Here is a 23,139-nt window from a genome sequence, read left to right as displayed (position 1 = left end):
ATAACCATTGCTTGAATCGACAGCTAATGATCCTAGTATTAGGATTCATAATTGAAGTTGATTCAAAATGGAATTTATTATGTGCAATAATCGATAAACGACATCTGGGCCAATTAAGCAATAGATGGCTTAATAGTCTAAGAGTCCATGGTCATCACAACGTGAATCACGTCATCAGACTTAAGATATAAGGTCGAAAATTCAATTGTATTGTTGCACGTGCTCCTTGCAATAGCAAATACCAGAAAATAAACCGCAGCTGAAAGTCTTAAAAAAAATCACGTCTGATTCTACTGTATCGGGGGAAAAAAACAAAAAAAAACTTCAATGTAGTTCAGTCTTTCAGATAAGATTCCGAAAACCTAATTAGTTTTACAGCTAAAAATGAAAAGTATGAACGAAAATGGTGTAATCGTATAATATTGGAATACCTATGGGCATCCTGACCCGGTCCCCCAGGATACCCAGCCGGTGTGGGCACAACGAATCCAGGGTCCCTGGGCGGCTCTGTGGCTACCGTCGACTTGTTTTGTCCATTCGTTTCCCGTAGCAATGCAGCTGCTGCGATTAGAGTGAAGGTTAGGGTGGGGGGGGGGAGGATGGTCAAAGGAAAAACAAAATTGATATTTTTATTTAATTCCGAGAATTTTCATATTTATCTACCTTTTAAACCTTCTCTGGACTTCCACAAATAATTCAAGACCAAAATTAGCCAAATCGGTCCAGCCGATCTCGAGGTTTAGCGAGACTAACGAAAAGCAATTAATTTTTTTATATATAGATTTTCCACTTATTATAAGTTTGTTATTTGTGTACATTGGAGTGCTTAATACCTAAAGCATTCTCCGACAATCAACCAATTACAGTCAAATATTACCAGTCATAAATAAACTGTCCATTTAAAACAATTCCTCGCTTACTTCTCTAATTCTTCCCATAAACCCTAGTTCGAGTACAAGTATCTGAGCCTGTACGGGCTGAATTCCGAAATCGGTCTATTTCTGCCGCAAAGGACACGTTCTTGTCTAATGAGCATAGCTGTTATTTCTATGCGAATTGCACTTAAATTTTAAATCTCAATACTATCGGCTTACGGAGCCAATGGCCGCCAACAGTCTCGAGAATGTAATCTCCTCTACCCAAACTAGCAATAAAAATATAAATCCAAACTCACCCAAAAGAAATAATGTCCTCAACTTAATAACCATTTTTTAATTCTGTTATCAGTGAGACCATGTAATGTACTATTTTAATTTGAATGTACTAAAACAAAGAAATTCAAGTTTGCTCAGAAATTAAGAAGTAAACAATACAATGTCAACTAGTGTAAAGTGATGTTAATATATTAATATCTAAATATGAAAGTTTGGCAAAAATGGCTCTCGAGATGTTACCCAGATTTAGCCAAACCCTTTAATTAAACTTTTATTTATAATATGGCGCAAAGTTGGTTTGATAGCCTGGATTAAAAAAATAATTCTTTTTAATAACAGTAAATAAAATGGCTGCTAACCCGGGATAATACTGTCATAATGAGTAAAACACTGTGTTTGTAATTTTACGTAACGGTGAATAGACAAATCAACTTGTAGTTTACGGACTAAGTCGCAACCAAGCATTAAAACATACATAGCTACGATCACTCCGCCATGAGTGTGCGATTGAGAAGAAGAAGTTTAAGATTGACTTCCACGGTGAAGGAATAACATCGTGTAATAAAACCTTCCAAGAGTATCGGGATACTTGGGGTCGACATTTCGAGCGACGTCCAGTTTCGGAGTCATTTGGAAGGCAAAGCCAAGTTGGCGTCCAAAATGCTGGGAGTCCTCAACAGAGCGAAGCGGTACTTCACGCCTGGACAAAGGCTTTTGCTTTATAAAGCACAAGTCCGGCCTCGCGTGGAGTACTGCTCCCATCTCTGGGCCGGGGCTCCCAAATACCAGCTTCTTCCATTAGACTCCCTACAGAAGAGGGCCGTTCGGATTGTCGATAATCCCATTCTCTCGGATCGTTTGGAACCTCTGGGTCTGCGGAGGGACTTCGGTTCCCTCTGTATTTTGTACCGTATGTTCCATGGGGAGTGCTCTGAGGAATTATTCGAGATGATACCGGCATCTCGTTTTTACCACCGCACCGCCCGCCACCGGAGTAGAGTTCATCCATACTACCTGGAGCCACTGCGGTCATCCACAGTGCGCTTCCAGAGATCTTTTTTGCCACGCACCATCCGGCTATGGAATGAGCTCCCCTCCACGGTGTTTCCCCAGCGCTATGACATGTCCTTCTTCAAACTAGGCTTATGGAGAGTATTAAGCGGTAGGCAGCGGCTTGGCTCTGCCCCTGGCATTGCTGAAGTCCATGAGCGACGGTAACCACTCACCATCAGGTGGGCCGTATGCTCGTCTGCCTACAAAGGAAATAAAAAAAAAAAAAAAAAAAAAAAAAAAAAAAAAAAAAAAAAAAAAAAAAAAAAAAAAAAAAAAAAAAAAAAAAAAAAAAAAAAAAAAAAAAAAATGAAACCCGCAAAATTATTATTTGCGTAATTACTGGTGGTAGGACCTCTTGTGAGTCCGTGCGGGTAGGTACCACCGCCCTGCTTGTTTATGCCGTGAAGCAATAATGCGTTTTGGTTTGAAGGGTGGGGAAGTCGTTGTAACTATACTGAGATCTTAGAACTTATATTTCAAGGTGGGTGGCGCATTTACGTTGCAGATGTCTATGGGCTCCAGTAACCACTGAACACCAGGTGGGCTGTGATCTTGTCCACCCATCTAAGCAATAAAAAAAAATCTGAATTACAATTAACGAGGAACCTAATGGGAACTTCGACGTTCATGATGGTAAAGGTTAACAGACTCCGCTTAACGCTGAATGGACTGAATGATCAGGGAGTTTGATCTTTTTAACAAAAAACATACGAACAGACAAGACTTTTCTTTTTAACAATCACGATTGATACTGAACCCCAGAAATTCACGTTTCAATTGATTTCATTAAACGAAAGTCAATGGAACGCGAAATTTAATTTGACGTAAATGTGAATTTAATTATTTTCATTCGATTCCGAAGTTCGTTTTTCTTAGTTAATTTGATGGCTTTTTTAACTGATCAGATATCGGATTGTATGAAATCGTTATATAAACAAAATTGATTATTGATATGAATTAATAAGAAAGAACAGGTGACAATTGTATTGTATACATGGTCCAGAACGAATGCATTAGATTTTGAAGTCGCCGTGGCCTAAGGGATAAGACGTCCGGTGCATTCGTGCTGAGCGATGCACCGGTGTTCGAATCCCGCAGGCGGGTACAAATTTTTCTAATGATATACGTACTGTACAAATGTTCACGATTGACTTCCACGGTGAAGGAATAACATCGTGTAATAAAAATCAAACCCGCAAATTTATAATTTGCGTAATTACTGGTGGTACTTCTTGTGAGTCCGCAGAGGTAGGTACCACCACCCTGCCTATTTCTGCCGTGAAGCAGTAATGCGTTTCGGTTTGAAGGGCGGGGCAGCTGCTGTAACTTACTTGAGACCTTAAAACTTATATCTCAAGGTGGGTGGCGCATTTACGTTGTGGATGTCTTGGGCTTTAGTAACCACTTAATACCAGGTGGGCTGTGAGCTCGTCCACCATCTAAGCAATAAAAAAAAAACCAATACAAAATAAATAGTCGAATAAATATACCAGTATAGTTTTCGTTTTGCTTAAAAATGAACGTAATTTTTTCAAAGAAAACTTTGATACTAATAAAGGATCTGAAAGTTGGTATGTTATGGCTTCTATCGTCGTAATTACTTCGCTTTAGAGCTTCACGTCCAATTTAACCTCAAACGAACTTTCTGGAATGGCAACTGACGCTCGGAACCAGTGATGGGCGATACTGAAATGTTTTAAAAATCGCCAAATTGATCGCTAATTGGATCATCAGATAAATTTTTTTGCTTAGATGGGTGGACGAGCTCACAGCCCACCTAGTGTTAAATGGTTACTGGGGCCCATAGACATCTAGAAGGTAAATGCGCCATCCACCTTGAGATATAAGTTCTAAGGTCTCAGTATAGTTACAACGGCTGCCCCCCCCAAACCGAAACGCATTACTGCTTCACGGCAGAAAATAGGCAGCGCGGTGGTACCTACCCGTGCGGACTCACAAGAGATCCTACCACCAGTAATTACGCAAATTATAATTTTTCGGATTTGATTTTTATTACACGATGTTATTCCTTCACCGTGGAAGTCAATCGTGAACAGTTGTTGAGTACGTATTTCATTAGAAAAATTGGTACCCACCTGAGATTCGAACACCGGTGCATCGCTCAACACGAATGCACCGGACGTCTTATCCTTTAGGCCACGACGACTACAACTTTAGTGAAACTCGTAATTATCCAACAGCGTATCCAACATAAATTTAATACGAGGTTCAGTTCTCAATTGTATCGTAAAACGATAGTCCTAGTCTTCAAAACGGCAGTAATAAGTATGTTAGTATTGGTTGCGCGCGGATGTAGTAATAGGATACGTAGTGAATTATTGGGATGGCGCCCCCCTTTGGAGTTTCTCAGTTACTAATTACTGCGAGCGTAATTTAATCCAAAGCGTGGTGTTAGCTCCTGATCGATAACGCTTCATCGCTAGTTGCCCAGATGCGGCACTTGTATTTTTATGTGGTGCTTGTGCTTACGAAAAGCTACGTGAGCTTCGTCAACCCCCGCCGCCCGCGTGCTTCCATCGCCGACGCCCGCACGACAGTCACTGGCAAGGTCTACAGGTGAGTGCAAGTTCTTTTAATTTATTGCGATTTTATTGCTGCTTCCGTGTAATCATTCGCCCGCCCGCTCGCTTATGTGTATTTAAGTTATATCTTTAGTTTAATTACTAGCTTTTGTTTACCGCTATATGTATAGTCATACCGCTTAGGGCGGCTATTTACACGCCTTTCTACAACGCCGCTTTTTATGCTCCCGCCGCAGGAGGGCTATTTACACGCCCCCTTGCCCCCCCCAAGTATTACTAGTTGAACCTCACTACTTGCTTTAAAGATGAATACCGAAAACTACTCAAGCTTAGCGTCTTAGCGCGATTATTGTATTCAGACCAAGAGTGCATTTGGTGTTTTAAAGAACCTGGTCGTGTTATTTTCCGGATTAATCCGTACAGGCCGGTATCGACATCGGCCATCCCTACTTCGAGTCAGAATCCGCTGATTCCAAATGTCGCGAAATGGAAATATTAAAGTCGACACTGTTAATTTCCCGCTCAGAGTGTATTTCGTTCGTATCGCTATTTATGAAACGGGCTTTTTACGCAACATATTTCACTTTGAGTTTTTCACGTGGCATTGCAATTTTTACTTGAATAATATTGTTTACATAATTAACTGTAATAAATTGTCTTTAATATCCCTTTTTTTGGGCTTATTTAATAAACTGTTAACGTAGCGTTGTAGGTTGTTACCGACCCTTTTGGCTCAGGAGTTGGAATTGCCGCATTATCGAACCACGTGTTCCGCCTAGGGGTGATAAACATGAATTGCAATCGGTCCGCGGTCCGCAGCCCGTCTAGACACGTAATGCTAAGTTTCAAATCTTCTCACATGAGAAAGACGCAAATCTACTGGGCTGCAATCGTACTTAATTAGCATGTTCTCGCCAAAGCACCAAATTTTTGTAGCCCTTATAGGTAGATGAAGATGCGGCCCATCAAATAGTGAGTGGTCATCGTCGCTATGAATATCAGCAAAGCCTGGATTGATATAAGCACTGCCAAGAAAAGCAGCAAAGCGTAATTAATAGTAGAAGTGTATGGAATTCAGCACAAAATGCAAACTGACTAACTTCTGCACATTAACGACGTTGATTTGCATACAAACTCACGTTTTTGATTTAATTTAAAATCACCGAAGTAATTAGTGCTTTAAATTAGTGCTTTTGAAGTCATCGTGGCCTAAAGGATAAGACGTCCGGTGCATTCGTATCTAGCGATGCACCGGTGTTCGAATCCCGCAGGCGGGTACCAATTTTTCTAATGAAATACGTACTTAACCAATGTTCACGATTGACTTCCACGGTGAAGGAATAACATCGTGTAATAAAAATCAAACCCGCAAAATTATAATTTGCGTAATCACTGGTGGTAGGACCTCTTGTGAGTCCGCACGGGTAGGTACCACCACCCCGCCTATTTCTGCCGTGAAGCAGTAATGCGTTTCGGTTTGAAGGGTGGGGTAGCCGTTGTAACTATACTGAGACCTTAGAACTTACATCTCAAGGTGGGTGGCGCATTTACATTGTAGATGTCTATGGGCTCCAGTAACCACTTAACACCAGGTGGGCTGTGAGCTCGTCCACCCATCTAAGCAATAAAAAAAAAATACAGTCGATGTAATAATGTTTTGAAATACAAATCGTGATAGTTCCTTTATAGTTAGAGATGACCGATGAAATAGCAATTACTCTGGGAATCCTATCTTGTCAAAGGACAAGAATTCGATCAAAACTTTTGTATTATATTTCTACAGGGATAGTGAACTTTGTGATTGAAGAAATTGCTACTGGGACACGCATTTTGTCGCCAAGTGCGATATATTTCCGATACTCGTTTTTTTTTTCAATTATCTCGATGCCAATAAAAAGAGCTTCCACTCTATGAGCTACTTATTCGTGGGCATGATCTATTTTCTTTTTATTTATTATTTTTCTTCAACCTGTGTCTACCCAATGCTGAATGTAGGTCTCCTCAAATGAACTCTTTTCTTTTCGGTCTTTTGCCTTTCACATCCAGTTTCTACCAGCTATTTTGACCGGGTCGTCGTTTCACCTCATTGGTTGTCCGCCCACGTTACGACGACCAGTACGAGGTCCTCACTCCATTACTTTTAACGGCCGTCTGGTGTAGTGGTAAGTGATATGGTCACTACACAAGGGGGTCGCGGGTCCGAATCCCGCCAAGGGCAGATATTTGTATGATAAATATAAAATGTCTTTTCCAGGGTTATGGATGTATATTATATATATGTATGTGTATAATAAAAATCTTACATTTATTTCCGTTATCTGGTACCTGTAACACAAGTTCTTTACGAACTTATCACGGGACCAGTTAACGTGGCGTGATCGTTAGTAAATATATATTTATTTATTATTTTATGCACCACTGATTGTCAGTGCGACCAGTGGCCTGTCCACTTCCATTTTCTTCGAAACTTATTGCAGACCCATAACATTGTTACGATTTGTGGTACACGTGCCTGTGAGACTTAGCCCCCATATCTCAAATTGGGCGGGTTCAACCAAATATCATACTTGGTGGGTAATAGTGGGGGCAAAGTTAACTTGTGTCTCTGTGGAATCAATCGCAGCTATGACTGGAATAGATAATGAAAGTCGAGTATATTGTTAATTATTTCCGTGGAGATGCGTAACTATTGCTTTTCTATTATGAAGATCCACGGTCAGAAGATATCAACTTCTATCCTATCTTCTTTGTCGATGGCGTAGCGTTACGTGTGGCGACTAAAAAATCGTTTCGTTTTGTTGTATGAGCCTTTTTTATAGCTCTTAATGGGCTGAATATATTAATTATGTCAGTTTCAAGTATGATACCGGAGCTTATTGATATCGGCAAGCGAATAGCGTTGAGAAACATAAGATCAAAATTTGGTTTGTATCGTAATATCTATATATTAATACGTGAAGCAAAAACTTTGTATACCTTTTTACGAAAATTGCGCGGACGGAGGAGTATGAAATTTTCCACACTTACCTATAGAGAATACAGAGAAGAAGTGCACAATGCTAATATTTTTTTAAAATAATGCATAAAAGATACATTAAATCAATAAAGAAAACATTGCACACACTACATACCATATATTAGACGCACACACGCAAGCATACTATTTATTGTCAAACTTTTGCTCTTGGCGTCTGTTGTCAAATTGAGAATAGATTAAATATTGTTTGCCTTTGTTATTTTTTTTATAGTGTAGTGTCGGCGAAATTTGTGATTATAGAAGTATAAAATACAATCATTATAGTGTACAAACTTACAATTCCAATTAATTATAGTCGAATTTCGACTACTGCGGGACCACTAGTATTATTTATAATACCTGTTATTTCATTATACCTGCATGTCAAAGAATAGGACTCCGATAAATTCCAATCAAATCGAAACTTCAATACAATTTGTCGTAATATAAAATTATACTGCAATGCCTGCTCTATCTATTGCAATCACTAAAGCGAACATAAGAATGGTCTTTTATATTTATTGACAGAACTTTTTACCAACCTTAATAAAGAACCTTACTCCTTACTCCATAAGCGACATAACACAATAAATCTAATATATTTTTGTGGCTTCAGAAACAACTAGTCTTCCTTATCTAATAATAACCGTCAGTGGTTTCTAATATAGTATTTTTTGTAAGAGAACTAACTGTAATTGAATGAACCCTAGTCCCTAATAAGATGAATAGGTTTATTATTTTCTTCGTAATGTTTACTCACTTTGCAAGAAGCTACTCTGAGGAGATAGTTTGTTAAGATTGGAGTTGTATTCAATTAAGCTATGATTTGTTATAAGTGAACAGAATAAATTCGAGGGCTTGGTTAGCCAAGTTAATTAGTTAAACGCTTAACTATTATAAAGAGTCATTTGTGACCACGAAAACTTCATTTGGAACGTCAGAAAAAAATTATGACAGTAATAAACGCGAGATGCGAGAAGAAAAACAGTTTTATTTCTTCTTCTTCTTCCAGTGCCTCTTCAATCCTGAAGGTTGGCCGTTAGCTTTCTGTATTCATTTTTATCAGCAGCCAACCGGAACAGCTGTTCGACGGAGGCAATACCGGTCCAGTTCCGGATATTCCGGAGCCATGACTTCTTTCTTCGCCCAGCACGTCTCTTTCCGTCCACTTTGCCCATCATTATCAACTGCAGCCGCATGTATCTATCATTCCTGAGCACGTGGCCGAGATATTCTACCTTGCGCTTTTTGATAGAAGGCAACATTTTCCGGGATATATGAACGCGCTGAAGCACGGTTTCGTTCCTGACCCTCTGCGTCCAACTAATGCGTAACATGCAACGGTAGCACCACATTTCGAATGCCTGTAGGCGTCTTGTAGTGTCCTCTTGTAGTTTTATTTACATTATAAAAACATTATAGGATATACTTTTTGCAATTTGAAGTTGAGCAACTCTGGAAATAAATAGTGCCAATTCGAAAAATCGTGAATACCAAAGAATCAGTCATAATCACAGCAAAGTTTGACTGATTTCCTAAGTTTTTTTTTATTGCCCCTGTTGGCAGACGAGCTTACGACCCACCTGATGGTGAGTGGTTACCGTCGCCCATGGACTTCAGCAATGCCAGGGGCAGAGCCAAGCTGCTGCCTACCGCTATAAGAAATACACATATTTGTTGAAACTACCCTCACATGTTGTATTGATGGCAATATCACAAAGACCTCCTCTGAAATATCAAAATATTCATCACAATCGGGCTGGTTCAAGCACGCGTTGATGACAATCAAATAAAATAAAAAATTTTAATGTATAGATAAATACGAACATGTTTTATTTGAAGTATAGTATAGTAAGCTTAGAAGACGAAAATAGATCCTACGGACTGGGGTATAGAGTATACATTTATAACTTAATTAAAAATGAATATGTTAATCCGCACAGCAGCCTTCTGTTTACGACTAAAGTTAGAGCAGTTTTGTTTCAGTTACGAACTTCCTGGATTTGCGGTTTGAATATTAATGCTTTATGCATTCCGGTAATAATACAGGCTCGAATTACGTTATTATTTGATACTAAGCCAAATGTCCTAGTCTATTACAAAATATTCGCTTATGTATTTGAGTACTTTATTGGTGGTAGGACCTCTTGTGAGTCCGCACGGGTAGGTACCACCGCCCTGCCTATTTCTGCCGTGAAGCAGTAATGCGTTTCGGTTTGAAGGGTGAGGCAGCCGTTGTAACTATACTGAGACCTTAGAACTTATATCTCAAGGTGGGTGGCGCATTTACGTTGTAGATGTCTATGGGCTCCGGTAACCACTTAATATCAGGTGGGCTGTGAGCTCGTCCACCCATCTAAGCAATAAAAAAATAAAAAAACGAAGTTTTCGATCGTCGGGAACACTTTTCGACCGGTTCCAATATTAAAATTACTTTAGTAGAGCAAAAGAAGATTCATCATATGCGTCACATCTCGACGAGCGAATTAGCCCATAGACACAGCCCACTGAGCTTAGCTTAGCTTTTGCTAGGGTCAGTGTTAGCATCACTCTGCTTTGAGCCCCGTGAGCTCACTTACTAGCTAAGGTTACGCTGAAATAACCTCTCGAGGCAATCAGCTTAAGTAGAAAAAAAAAGTCACATTGGAGTTAATATAGATGTTTAGCTTAGTAGTGCATACATAAAATCTCGACAAACCAATTAAACCTCAACCGGCAAAGGGTACTGAAATCACCCAGCATGATATTCCAGGTCGCCACATCTAAAACACAAAAACAAACATTTCCCCTTATGAAAATGCCACTGCCGCACAGAGCTCCAAGACGCGTACGCTGTTGACCGGATACACTAGGCCTATATTTAATTTTAGTTCTCGTTCGTGAATAGTTTAGGTTTTTTTGTGTTACGCGTTTCATTCGAAGTCTAAGTTCGTAGCTCGGCTCTTGTTTGTAATCGATGCCTCTGTGATGTTGTATCACCCTTTCATTTGACGAGTTCAAACATGGAGACTGGTTGGTTTGCTGCATCGTAGAACGGTACAGTTTCATTTGAAACACTACCACGGAGACGATACAGACCACTTCATGCCCATTCATTGCTACCATTGGACAGACAGGTCAGTGATCTTTTGAAATGTAAATACCACCGTCTTTGAGCATGAAGTTAAAGTCTTAGTTGTATTGCACGCGTATTGCAGTTGTGTTGTCTCACCTTTTGAACCGGAAAGTACCATTGTTTCGCGAAAGAACTAGCTGTGGAGGTGGAACATAATCATGCGAGATGGCAACACGCCTTACCATTAGTAGAAATCCTCGGGCTGTGTACGTTTTAACTTATCCTATATTATCCATAAGCAGGTTGTCAAATTTGCGATTTGGAATTGATAATACAATTATTTTTGACGTGTATAACATCTTAGAAATCGATGAACACCGACTGCACACACGAAAAAGTGTCACGTTCCCCCGAGCTTGGACGTGCAAGCGAGAGCGCGGAACAAGCACGATCGGCCCAAGCGTTGGCCTGTGACACATTTATCTCTCTTCTCGCGTGACGTCAGAGCTAGCAGTTCGAATAATTCTGTTTATTCTGGTAGTTACCACGTAACACTATCGTCCGTATACCGACTTTACAGACAGCCAATATTTTGTATACAAATAACGGGCTAGGAACATAGTTTGACACAATTAATGATGACTAACTTCTCGAGTACTCATTGAAATATAGTAATTTAGTATATATTATACTATTATAAATTACATTGCCGTGGATTGGAAGAAGCTGGGCATGTGCTTAGCTGACACCGCTCCACCAATCCTCCCTTGCGGCCCGGATTCAACTCCATCCCCCGAGGATACCGTCGAATCCATAAACATTTTCACTGATCACGTCTCGACGGCGATCATAAGATCCTCGAAACAAGTCAAAGTGGAGGACTGCTTCCACCGCATCAGACTTTCCCCCGAACTTAGGGACCTCGTTAGAATTAGAAACGCGGCAATCCGGGCCTACGATCGATATCCCACGGATTCAAACCGGACTCGGATGCGTCGCTTACAGCGGGAGGTCAAATCCCGCTTGAGCGACGCCCGAAACGAAAACTGGGATAGTTATTTAGAAGAACTCGCGCCCACTCACCAAGCATACTGGCAACTAGCTAGGACCCTCAAGTCCGAAACTATAGCCACTATGCCGCCTCTCGTACGCCCCTCAGGCCAATCACCGGCTTACGATGACGATGACAAGGCAGAGTTGCTGGCCGATGCACTGCAAGAGCAGTGCACCACCAGCACTCAACACGCGGACCCCGAACACACCGAGTTCGTCGACAGGGAGGTCGAGCGCAGAGCTTCCCTGCCGCCCTCGGACGCGTTACCCCCCATTACCACTTCCGAGGTCAAGGAGACGATCGATAGCCTACAACCACGGAAAGCTCCCGGCTCCGACGGCATCCGCAACCGCGCGCTTAAACTGTTACCAGCCCAACTGATAACGATGTTGGCCACCATATTAAATGCTGCTATGACGAACTGCATCTTTCCCGCGGCGTGGAAAGAAGCGGACGTTATCGGCATACACAAGCCGGGCAAACCGAAGAACGAAACCGCGAGTTACCGCCCCATCAGTCTCCTCCCGGCGATAGGCAAACTATACGAACGGCTCCTTCGTAAACGCCTCTGGGACTTCGTATCCGCGAACAAAATTCTGATAGACGAGCAGTTTGGATTCCGCGCCAGACACTCGTGCGTCCATCAAGTGCACCGCCTCACGGAGCACATCTTACTAGGGCTGAACAGGCGGAAACCCATTCCGACAGGAGCCCTCTTCTTCGATATAGCGAAGGCGTTCGACAAAGTCTGGCACAACGGTTTGATATACAAACTGTATAACATGGGAGTGCCAGACAGGCTCGTGCTCATCATACGAGACTACTTGTCGAACCGTTCGTTCCGATATCGAGTCGAGGGAACGCGTTCCCGGCCCCGTCACGTCACAGTCGGAGTCCCGCAAGGCTCCGCCCTCTCCCCGTTACTATTCAGTTTGTATATCAATGATATACCCCGGTCTCCGGAGACCCATCTGGCGCTCTTCGCCGATGACACCGCCATCTACTACTCGTGTAGGAAGAAGGCGTTGCTTCATCGACGACTTCAGACCGCAGCTACCACCATGGGACAGTGGTTCCGGAAGTGGCGCATCGACATTAACCCCACGAAAAGCACAGCGGTGCTCTTCAAAAGGGGTCGCCCTCCGAACACCACGCTGAGCATCCCTCTCCCGACTAGGCGCGTCAACACCCCCGCCCCCGCCGTTCGCCCAATCACGATGTTCGACCAGCCCATACCGTGGGCCCCGAAGGTCAAATATTTAGGCGTCACCCTCGACAGTAGGATGACATTCCGCCCCCACATCAAGACGGTACGCGATCGTGCCGCCTTCATCCTAGGACGTCTCTACCCGATGATATGTAGGCGAAGTAAAATGTTCCTTAGAAATAAGGTGACACTCTACAAAACTTGCATACGCCCCGTCATGACCTATGCAAGTGTAGTGTTCGCTCACGCGGCCCGCATACACTTAAAATCCTTTCAAATCATTCAATCCCGTTTTTGCAGGATAGCCGTCGGAGCCCCGTGGTTCGTCAGGAATGTCGACCTCCATGACGACCTGGACTTAGAGTCCATCAGTAAGTATCTGCAGTCGGCGTCCATGCGCCACTTCGATAAAGCGGCACGACACGAGAACCCTCTCATCGTGGCCGCCGGTAACTACATTCCCGATCCTGCGGACAGAATGGAAAGCAGTCGACGTCGCCCAAAACACGTCATCTCGGATCCTCCCGATCCACTAACGGTGCTTTTAGGTACTTCAAGCACCGGTCACCGTTCTCGTCGAACCCGTCGCTTGCGACGAAGGGCTCGACGAGTAAATTAACTCTCAGACACAGCCCACTGAGTTTCTCGCCGGATCTTCTCAGTGGGTCGCGTTTCCGATCCGGTGGTAGATTCTGCGAAGCACGACTCTTGCTAGGGTTCGTGTTAGCAACATCGTCAGGTTTGAGCCCCGTGAGCTCACCTACTAAAGTTAGGGTTACGCTGAAATAGCCGCTAGGGCTATCAGCTTAGGTAGGAAAAAAAAAAAAAAAAAAAAAAAATACATTGCCGAGGATTATATTGTTCTTTATATAATTGGACATGATCAGATAAACAACTGAATTGTTACATGTAAAACTTTATTCTGTTATGCTCTACATTGCTATTACATATTGTACTTATATAATATTTTCTAATAAACATAAACATTCAATTGTATTTGTGGGTACAGCTTCGGGAATGATATAATTGAGTTTATAGTAAAACTGGAATCTTAGTAATAAGTTAAGGATCTGCCACTTATATAAGTTACAGTGATGTAAGTGTGCAAAACATTTTTTGAAGTGAAAACTTCTTTAGAATCGTTGTGATTTCAAACCGAATGCAACGGAAAAAACGACAGGTAAGAGACACAATACAAAAATATGTAGGATGAAGCCAGCAAAGAATGAGACAGAAATATACATACTATTTAATACAGCGCCATCTGTGAGATTTTTTTAATACTAACGTGTGTATGAAAGCTCTTGTAGTGAATTTTAATTTAGGATTATACGTGAAATTAAAATATCAATTCACAGAGGGCGCTACCTTACAATTATTTACTAATGACAAAATTTTACATATACTTAAGACGTTTAGGATAATTATTGTATTTTAATTTTGGAAGGTTTCACTTCTACCACGTTTGAATTGCACACATTTTGTTTTTATTTTATGTCTGCTTGTATTGATTAATGCGTGCGCGTCGTCTTTTGTAACCGCTGCAACTGAGCGAGATAGCACTAGTGCCTGTTTTGTTGACTTCAATTCTTAACGTAACGTAACGTAACGCAATAAAGTCTATATTCCAATGTTAGTTTTAGGATTTAGCTGGCTCTCTTCTGTGCAAACGATTTTTGCTCAAGCTACTTATACTATAAGTAATTGTTGCCCATGCTGTAGACCAACCAAGTCAAGTTGGCAGTTGGCGGTTCTTTGTATGAGTGTAACAGGATCACCACAAAACGGGAGAAGTGGCGATTTCTCGTAAGGCGCATGACATCTGCCCACAGCAATGATACTGAATGACAATCGCAACCGCTCTGACAAGAGTGATACGACAAGAATGAGGACTTATATAAGTGACAGTCCTGTACTAATTTGAAACTATGACTAGGCATTATCCTTCTCGAGAAAGGCGTTAGATTCACCCTTTAAATTTAATTTACAGTATAATATAAATAAAGGTATAACAAATAAAAGTATAATATTGTTACGTCGGTAAGAGTAACGCCACCTATCGCCGAATAGTCGAACGAATATCGAAGGATCCAGAATGCTCGAGAATTACAACACCATCTATTGACAGATAGCGGAAACTACGACCAGAGATGTGTAGAATATTCTCGATAATTCTAGGGATGACGTATCGGCTATAAAAGCGTTGTAGAGATGGCACGCAGAAAGTCAGTAATCGGAACTAGTTTTTAAATGTTTTAAGTGTTGAATACAGTTTTTAAGTTGTACTTTGGTGAAACTTTATTTATCCCGAACCCTCAGCGCGTAACAATATAATATAGTATATAAATAAAGGAATAATAAATAAAAGTATAATATAAAAAAATATATATAATATAATATAAATAGATTACAGTATAATATAAACGCATAAGTTCATTTAAAGAAATAGTATTATAAAAAAAAATGAGATCATGCCAACATCGGCGGTTAATCATCAACATCTTTAACTACTTTTATGTATATATAATGTATGTATGTATTATATGTATATGTGTATGTATATATTATGTATATATGTAATATTTTATGTATCGAAAAGTATATTCGAATAATTTAATTGAAAAAACATCATGTGGAATACTAGTAGTGATAAATACAAATATAATATAGAAGTTTTGTGTATTAAACTTGCATTATAACTACATTAATTATTTTATAGATTTACGATAATTTAGAATATTTCAATGTTTTTAATGAGTGAAGATTTAGAAATATGAAGCCTTACATGGTTAATCGTTATTTCAGTGAAAGTGTTGGAAATTGAATTGAAGTCGTGATTAATATTAACATAATAAATTTTAATTGAGAGATAGTACCATTTTTTCTTGACAGACGGATTTTCACTTGCCTTCAAATTTCAATCATGTTTTTTTTATTGCTTAGTTGGGTGGGCAAACTCACAGCCCACCTGGTGTTAAGTGGTTACTGGAGCCCATGGACATCTACAACGTAAATGCGCCACCCACCTTGAGATATAAGTTCTAAGATCTCAGTATAGTTACAACGGCTGCCCCACCCTTCAAACCGAAACGCATTACTGCTTCACGGCAGAAATAGGCAGGGTGGTGGTACCTACCCGCGCGGACTCACAAGAGGTCCTACCACAAGTAACAAATGTGTTATGCCTTTAGAATTAATAAACGTAATGCTTATCGCTCTACGCCATTATTCTGTATTACTTGATTGGGATATGAGGTAGATGATAAAAATTTCTCGAACAAGGCCTACCGGTTAACTCCGTACACCGCATGCACACAGGCCGCGGAAGGGAGCCATATAATATGGTTCTCGTCGCCCTCCAGCCTACCCCCGAGGGTAAGCAAATATTCAACATCCGAACGGTCTGTAGCCTTTCCGGAATCGCAGTCGAAACCCCACACAAGAAAGGCACACCTAGCCAGTGCCATAACTGGCAATTATACGGGCATTCTTCCCGTAACTGTCACGCGCGCCCCCGATGCGTCAAGTGCTTAGGCGATCACGCCACGGCCCTATGCACTCGCGATCAAAAAACCGCGACAGAACCGCCTAGCTGCGTCCTGTGTCGAACACAGGGTCACCCCGCAAATTACCGCGGATGCCCCCGAGCCCCGAAAATAAATCGCCGCGTCGCCCGCCAAAACCGCCTCCGAGCTTCCGGCCCAGACATCAAAGCCTCGGCACCCTCTGTGTCGCAGGCTAAGCCAGCGTTCGTTCCGGCGCCGGTGCCCAGTGTCTCGGCCTGGGCGAAACCGCTGCCGTACATGAACACGGCTACAACTCCCTCCTCCGCGATTCGTCCCGCCCCCGCGACTCGTCCCTCTCCCGCGACTTGCCCTCCGACCGCGTCCGACAATCTCGCTTTAGCGATCGACTTCTTTCAGTCGATCAACTTTGAGCGCGTTAACGCTTTGGGCGACGCCATTCGCTCTGCCTCCACTGCACAACACTTTATCGCCGTTGTGCAAGAATACGCCGACGTATACGCGTCATTAAATACGTACGTCCTCCCCTCACTCCGCCGGTAATCAATGGCGTATATAAGTAGAATAAAGCCCCTATCCGTAACGATAGGATTTTTTAACGCTTACGGTCTCGCAAATCAGCGTGATCAGGTTTCTGACTTTTTGCGTGACCATCAAATTGATATCTTTTTAGTGCAGGAGACCCTACTTAAGCCCGCGCGCCGTGACCCTAAAATCGCGAACTATAACATGGTCAGGAACGACAGGCTCTCTGCTCGTGGTGGTGGTACCGTCATTTACTATAGAAGAGCCCTGCATTGCGTCCCACTCGATCCTTCCGCGCTCGCTAATATCGAAGCATCAGTGTGCCGAATCTCACTGACGGGACACGCGCCGATCGTTATCGCGTCCGTTTATCTTCCACCGGATAAGATCGTTCTAAGCAGTGATATCGAGGCGCTGCTCGGCATGGGGAGCTCTGTCATTCTGGCGGGCGACCTAAATTGTAAACACATCAGGTGGAACTCACACACCACAACCCCGAATGGCAGGCGGCTTGACGCGTTAGTCGATAATCTCGCCTTCGATATCGTCGCTCCGCTAATCCCGACTCACTACCCGCTAAATATCGCGCATCGCCCGGATATACTCGACATAGCGTTATTAAAAAACGTAACTCTGCGCTTACACTCGATCGAAGTAGTTTCAGAGTTAGATTCAGACCACCGTCCCGTCGTTATGAAGCTCGGTCGCGCTCCCGATTCCGTTCCCGTCACGAGGACTGTGGTGGATTGGCACACGCTGGGCATCAGCCTGGCTGAATCTGATCCACCATCGCTACCGTTTAGCCCGGACTCTACCCCGTCTCCTCAGGATACCGCTGAAGCCATAGACATCTTAACGTCACACATCACCTCGACATTAGATAGGTCATCGAAACAAGTTGTAGCGGAGGACTTCCTTCATCGCTTCAAATTGTCCGACGATATTAGGGAACTCCTTAGAGCTAAGAACGCCTCGATACGCGCCTACGACAGGTATCCTACCGCGGAAAATCGTATTCGAATGCGTGCCCTACAACGCGACGTAAAGTCTCGCATCGCCGAAGTCCGAGATGCCAGATGGTCTGATTTCTTAGAAGGACTCGCGCCCTCCCAAAGGTCTTACTACCGCTTAGCTCGTACTCTCAAATCGGATACGGTAGTAACTATGCCCCCCCTCGTAGGCCCCTCAGGCCGACTCACGGCGTTCGATGATGACGAAAAAGCAGAGCTGCTGGCCGATACATTGCAAACCCAGTGCACGCCCAGCACTCAATCCGTGGACCCTGTGCATGTAGAATTAGTAGACAGTGAGGTAGAACGCAGAGCCTCCTTGCCACCCTCTGATGTGTTACCACCCATCACCCCGATGGAAGTTAAAGACTTGATCAAAGACCTACGTCCTCGCAAGGCTCCCGGTTCCGACGGTATATCCAACCGCGTTATTAAACTTCTACCCGTCCAACTCATCGTGATGTTGGCATCTATTTTCAATGCCGCTATGGCGAACTGTATCTTTCCCGCGGTGTGGAAAGAAGCGGACGTTATCGGCATACATAAACCCGGTAAACCAAAAAATCATCCGACGAGCTACCGCCCGATTAGCCTCCTCATGTCTCTAGGCAAACTGTATGAGCGTCTGCTCTACAAACGCCTCAGAGACTTCGTCTCATCCAAGGGCATTCTCATCGATGAACAATTCGGATTCCGTACAAATCACTCATGCGTTCAACAGGTGCACCGCCTCACGGAGCACATTCTTGTGGGGCTTAATCGACCAAAACCGTTATACACGGGAGCTCTCTTCTTCGACGTCGCAAAAGCGTTCGACAAAGTCTGGCACAACGGTTTGATTTTCAAACTATTCAACATGGGTGTGCCGGATAGTCTCGTGCTCATCATACGGGACTTCTTGTCGAACCGCTCTTTTCGATATCGAGTCGAGGGAACCCGCTCCTCCCCACGACCTCTCACAGCTGGAGTCCCGCAAGGCTCTGTCCTCTCACCCCTCCTATTTAGCTTATTCGTTAACGATATTCCCCGGTCGCCGCCGACCCATTTAGCTTTATTCGCCGACGACACGACTGTTTACTATTCCAGTAGAAACAAGTCCCTAATCGCGAAGAAGCTTCAGAGCGCAGCCCTAGCCCTAGGACAGTGGTTCCGAAAATGGCGCATAGACATCAACCCAGCGAAAAGTACTGCGGTGCTCTTTCAGAGGGGAAGCTCCACACAGATTTCCTCCCGTATTAGGAGGAGGAATCTCACACCCCCGATTACTCTCTTTAGTCAATCCATACCCTGGGCCAGGAAGGTCAAGTACCTGGGCGTTACCCTGGATGCATCGATGACATTCCGCCCGCATATAAAATCAGTCCGTGACCGTGCCGCGTTTATTCTCGGTAGACTCTACCCCATGATTTGTAAGCGGAGTAAAATGTCCCTTCGGAACAAGGTGACACTTTACAAAACTTGCATAAGGCCCGTCATGACTTACGCGAGTGTGGTGTTCGCTCACGCGGCCCGCACGCACATAGACACCCTTCAATCTCTACAATCCCGCTTTTGCAGGTTAGCCGTCGGAGCTCCGTGGTTCGTGAGGAACGTTGACCTACACGACGACCTGGGCCTCGAATCTATACAGAAATACATGAAGTCAGCGTCGGAACGGTACTTCGATAAGGCTATGCGTCATGATAATCGCCTTATCGTAGCCGCCGCTGACTACTCCCCGAATCCTGATCATGCAGGAGCCAGTCACCGTCGACGCCCTAGACACGTCCTTACGGATCCATCAGATCCAATAACCTTCGCACTAGACGCCTTCAGCTCTAGGAGCAGGCTTAGGGACCTCGGTAACCGTACTCGTCGAACTCGACAAAGAGTTCGCCGTGCAACCTAACCCATGAATCAGCTCGCTGAGTTTCTCGCCGGATCTTCTCAGCGGGTCGCGATTCCGATCCGGTAGTAGATTCATTCGCGAAGCAGCTGCTCTTGAGCTGTTAGGTCTCCTTCGGAGGCGCTCGGGTAGCTGTTAGCAAATCCCACCCCTCCTGGCTGAGCCTTTGCTCGCCCACCTGTCCTGGTGAAACTGGAAAGGCCTCCGGGCCACCAGTAATCCTTCAATCATAAAAAAAAATAAAAAAAATAAAAAAAAAAAAAAAGATGATAAAATACTTTCAATCTTAAATTAAATATAATATAATATTATGACATTGCGATTTTTTCATACATCTAATCCTAATATCTATTATTTAGAGAATGGAATAGTGTAATAAAGCGTCAATTGTGAATTTATCTTAAGGTGTTTTTTTTTTTTATCTAATAAATTTTTTTTTTTAGATAATAAATATTAAAACCGTTTGACAAGTCACGGAAAATGTAACTTTGTCATTTACGAAAAAGTGTCAAAATCAATGATTATTTGAATTCGTTCGAAATTGAACTTGAAAAATAAAGGACAGTCCAGACTCAATACAGAAGAAACCCTTAAGACAAAACCGCTCAAACATTATTTCACTGGAAGTCGGAAACTGAGTACCTAATTTTATTTAAATGCTCATTTAATTCATGACTTGGACAGCTAATGGCGGTTTCGTTCGACTACCGCCATTAATTTTGCCTAATTGTGGTACTTATACAGTAGATCGAGATTGAGTTCTTAACGCCTTTTGGGATTTGGACTAAATTTGTAAGATGGCGCTGGGAACAATAGTGACTTCAAAAATGTGTGTTTTAAATTAAATCAAGTTTTAATATATATATAATGTCGAAATTGAATTATAATAAGCTTAAAGAAGAGAACAAGGTCAGTGCAGTAGCTTACAAAGCTTAAATACAAGTTAAGTAATAAATTTAAACTAGCATCAATTTTAAAAAAAGACAGTTGTATTAATTGCCATGACCGTCATTCAACGTCAATGGTCACTCAATCTCTATACCGATTTATTTACGATATTGAAATCTTATTTATCCGGAAGAATCCAAAAGGTAGACGTTAAAGGAACGAGATCTTCCGGTGTCTTACTTAATATGGGTGTTCCTCAGGGTTCCATATTGGGTCCCTTCCTATTTCTTGTATATATCAATGATTTACCTAAGTTTATTGAAACCCGTCACGAGGTCGTATTATTCGCTGATAATACATCATTATTGTTTAAAATTAAACGACATTTGGAAGATTATGACGATGTGAATGATGCTATCTCGCGCGTGGTACATTGGTTTAGTGTTAATAATCTGTTATTAAATAACAAAAAAACAAAATGTATAAAATTTACCACACCTAATGTTAGACAAGTTGACACTAATATTACTATAAGTGGAGAGACACTGGAGCTTGTGGATTCGACAGTTTTTCTTGGTATAACAGTTGATTCCAAGCTGCAGTGGGGTCCTCACATATGCAAGTTAGCGAGTAGGCTTAGTTCTGCAGCGTTTGCGGTAAAAAAAATACGAATGTATATTAATGAAGATACGGCACGCCTGGTTTATTTTAGTTATTTTCATAGTGTTATGTCCTATGGCATTTTGCTATGGGGCAATGCTGCCGATGTCGAAACGATTTTCATCCTGCAGAAGAGGGCTATTCGTGCTATTTAAAATATGCACCCGAGGGAATCCTTGAGGGACAAGTTTAAGGAAATCAAAATTCTAACTTTAGCGTCCCAATACATTTTTGAAAATTTATTGTACGTGCGTAAAAACATTGAAGAATTCCCCAGAGTCTGCGATTTGCACAATATGAACACTAGGAACAAACATAGGCTTGCGTTGCCGGCGGCTCGAATTAAGAAAATAAGCAACTCTTTTAGGGGGCTGGGTGTACAGCTTTTCAACAAGATCCCACTAAACGTTCAACTACTACCTGTTCATAGATTTAAGAAAACTGTTAAGGAACGTTTGTGCAACAAGGCATATTATAAAGTTAAGGATTATTTACTAGATGGCACTACGTGGGAATGAGGCGCTCGCTCCTGGCCTTTAATTTTTCATTATTATTATAATTTTTTTGACTGACATCTAAGTTGAAATAAATGATTTTGAATTTGAATTTGAATTTGAATTAAAAAAATCATACACTCAATCGTAAGTGAATTAAATGAGCAATTAAATAATTGTTGACAAATAAACAAATCATGGAGATCAGCTGGTATCCGATTAAATTAGGATTCCTTGTACAATGGTAACCAAAGTTTTGATATATGCAAACATTATGTACTTATCAAATGGAATTTTGTCAACAGAAAAACAATAAGCAAATGAACTAGACATAATTAAAAACTAAGTTGAACATTCGGTTTCGTTAAGAAGAAATAAATCGTTTCGCCCATTTAGGTCAGTGCACGAAGATAATCACCGACAGAAGTGCAAAGAAAAACGCAGCGTTTATTCCGGACAATGTGATCGCGCCGTTACATTCGTCACTGTCGCAGCAGTACGTGCGGGCTCCCCACCACTCTGGAACAATCAGAATTTATTTTTACACCAAAAGTGTTTTGTCTAAAAATTTGTACATTTCTATTACTTTAAATCAAATGATTATAGAGATTCAAGAGATATCATAGCGTGAGTTCCGAATCCAAATTTTTTTTATTGCTTAAGATGGTGTACGAGTTCACGGCCTACCTGGTGTTGAGTGGTTACTGGAGCCCATACACACCTACAACGTAAATGTCACCACCCACCTTGAGTAAGGCCAAGCGCTGATTGGATTACCATACTGTCCTTATAAAATTCTGCCTAGAATCCGTTAAAAAACCTTCAATGTAAAAATTTTATATTGTAGAGATTTCAGTGGATATTTTATTTAGATTTAATGCTTTATAAAAATGCTATTTTTATTTATTATTAGATTATTTTTATTTTTTATTGCTTGGATGGATGGACGAGCTCACAGCCCACCTAGTATTAAATGGTTACTGGAGCCCATAGACATCCACAACGTAAATGCGCCACCCACCTTGAGATATTAGTTCTAAGGTCTCAAGTATAGTTATAACGGCTGCCCCA

At 42.1% G+C, this 23,139-nt stretch overlaps 1 protein-coding gene across 2 annotated transcripts in view; it reads right to left on the bottom strand.

Moving 5' to 3' along the window:
• Nucleotides 1-21,455: 21,455 nt before the first annotated feature.
• Nucleotides 21,456-23,139, bottom strand: part of LOC101745937 (uncharacterized) — a 76,257-nt gene continuing 74,573 nt past the window's right edge. For both annotated transcript variants that reach the window (XM_062676342.1, XM_038020681.2), the window contains exon 4: nt 21,456-22,587. In XM_062676342.1, coding sequence (XP_062532326.1) covers nt 22,466-22,587 — 122 coding nt within the window. In that variant the 3' untranslated portion in view covers nt 21,456-22,465. The remainder of the gene's footprint in view (nt 22,588-23,139) is intronic.

This window comes from Bombyx mori, chromosome 26, assembly GCF_030269925.1.
Source record: "Bombyx mori chromosome 26, ASM3026992v2".
Lineage (NCBI taxonomy): Eukaryota > Metazoa > Arthropoda > Insecta > Lepidoptera > Bombycidae > Bombyx > Bombyx mori.
This window is presented reverse-complemented; position numbering and strand designations above follow the sequence as displayed.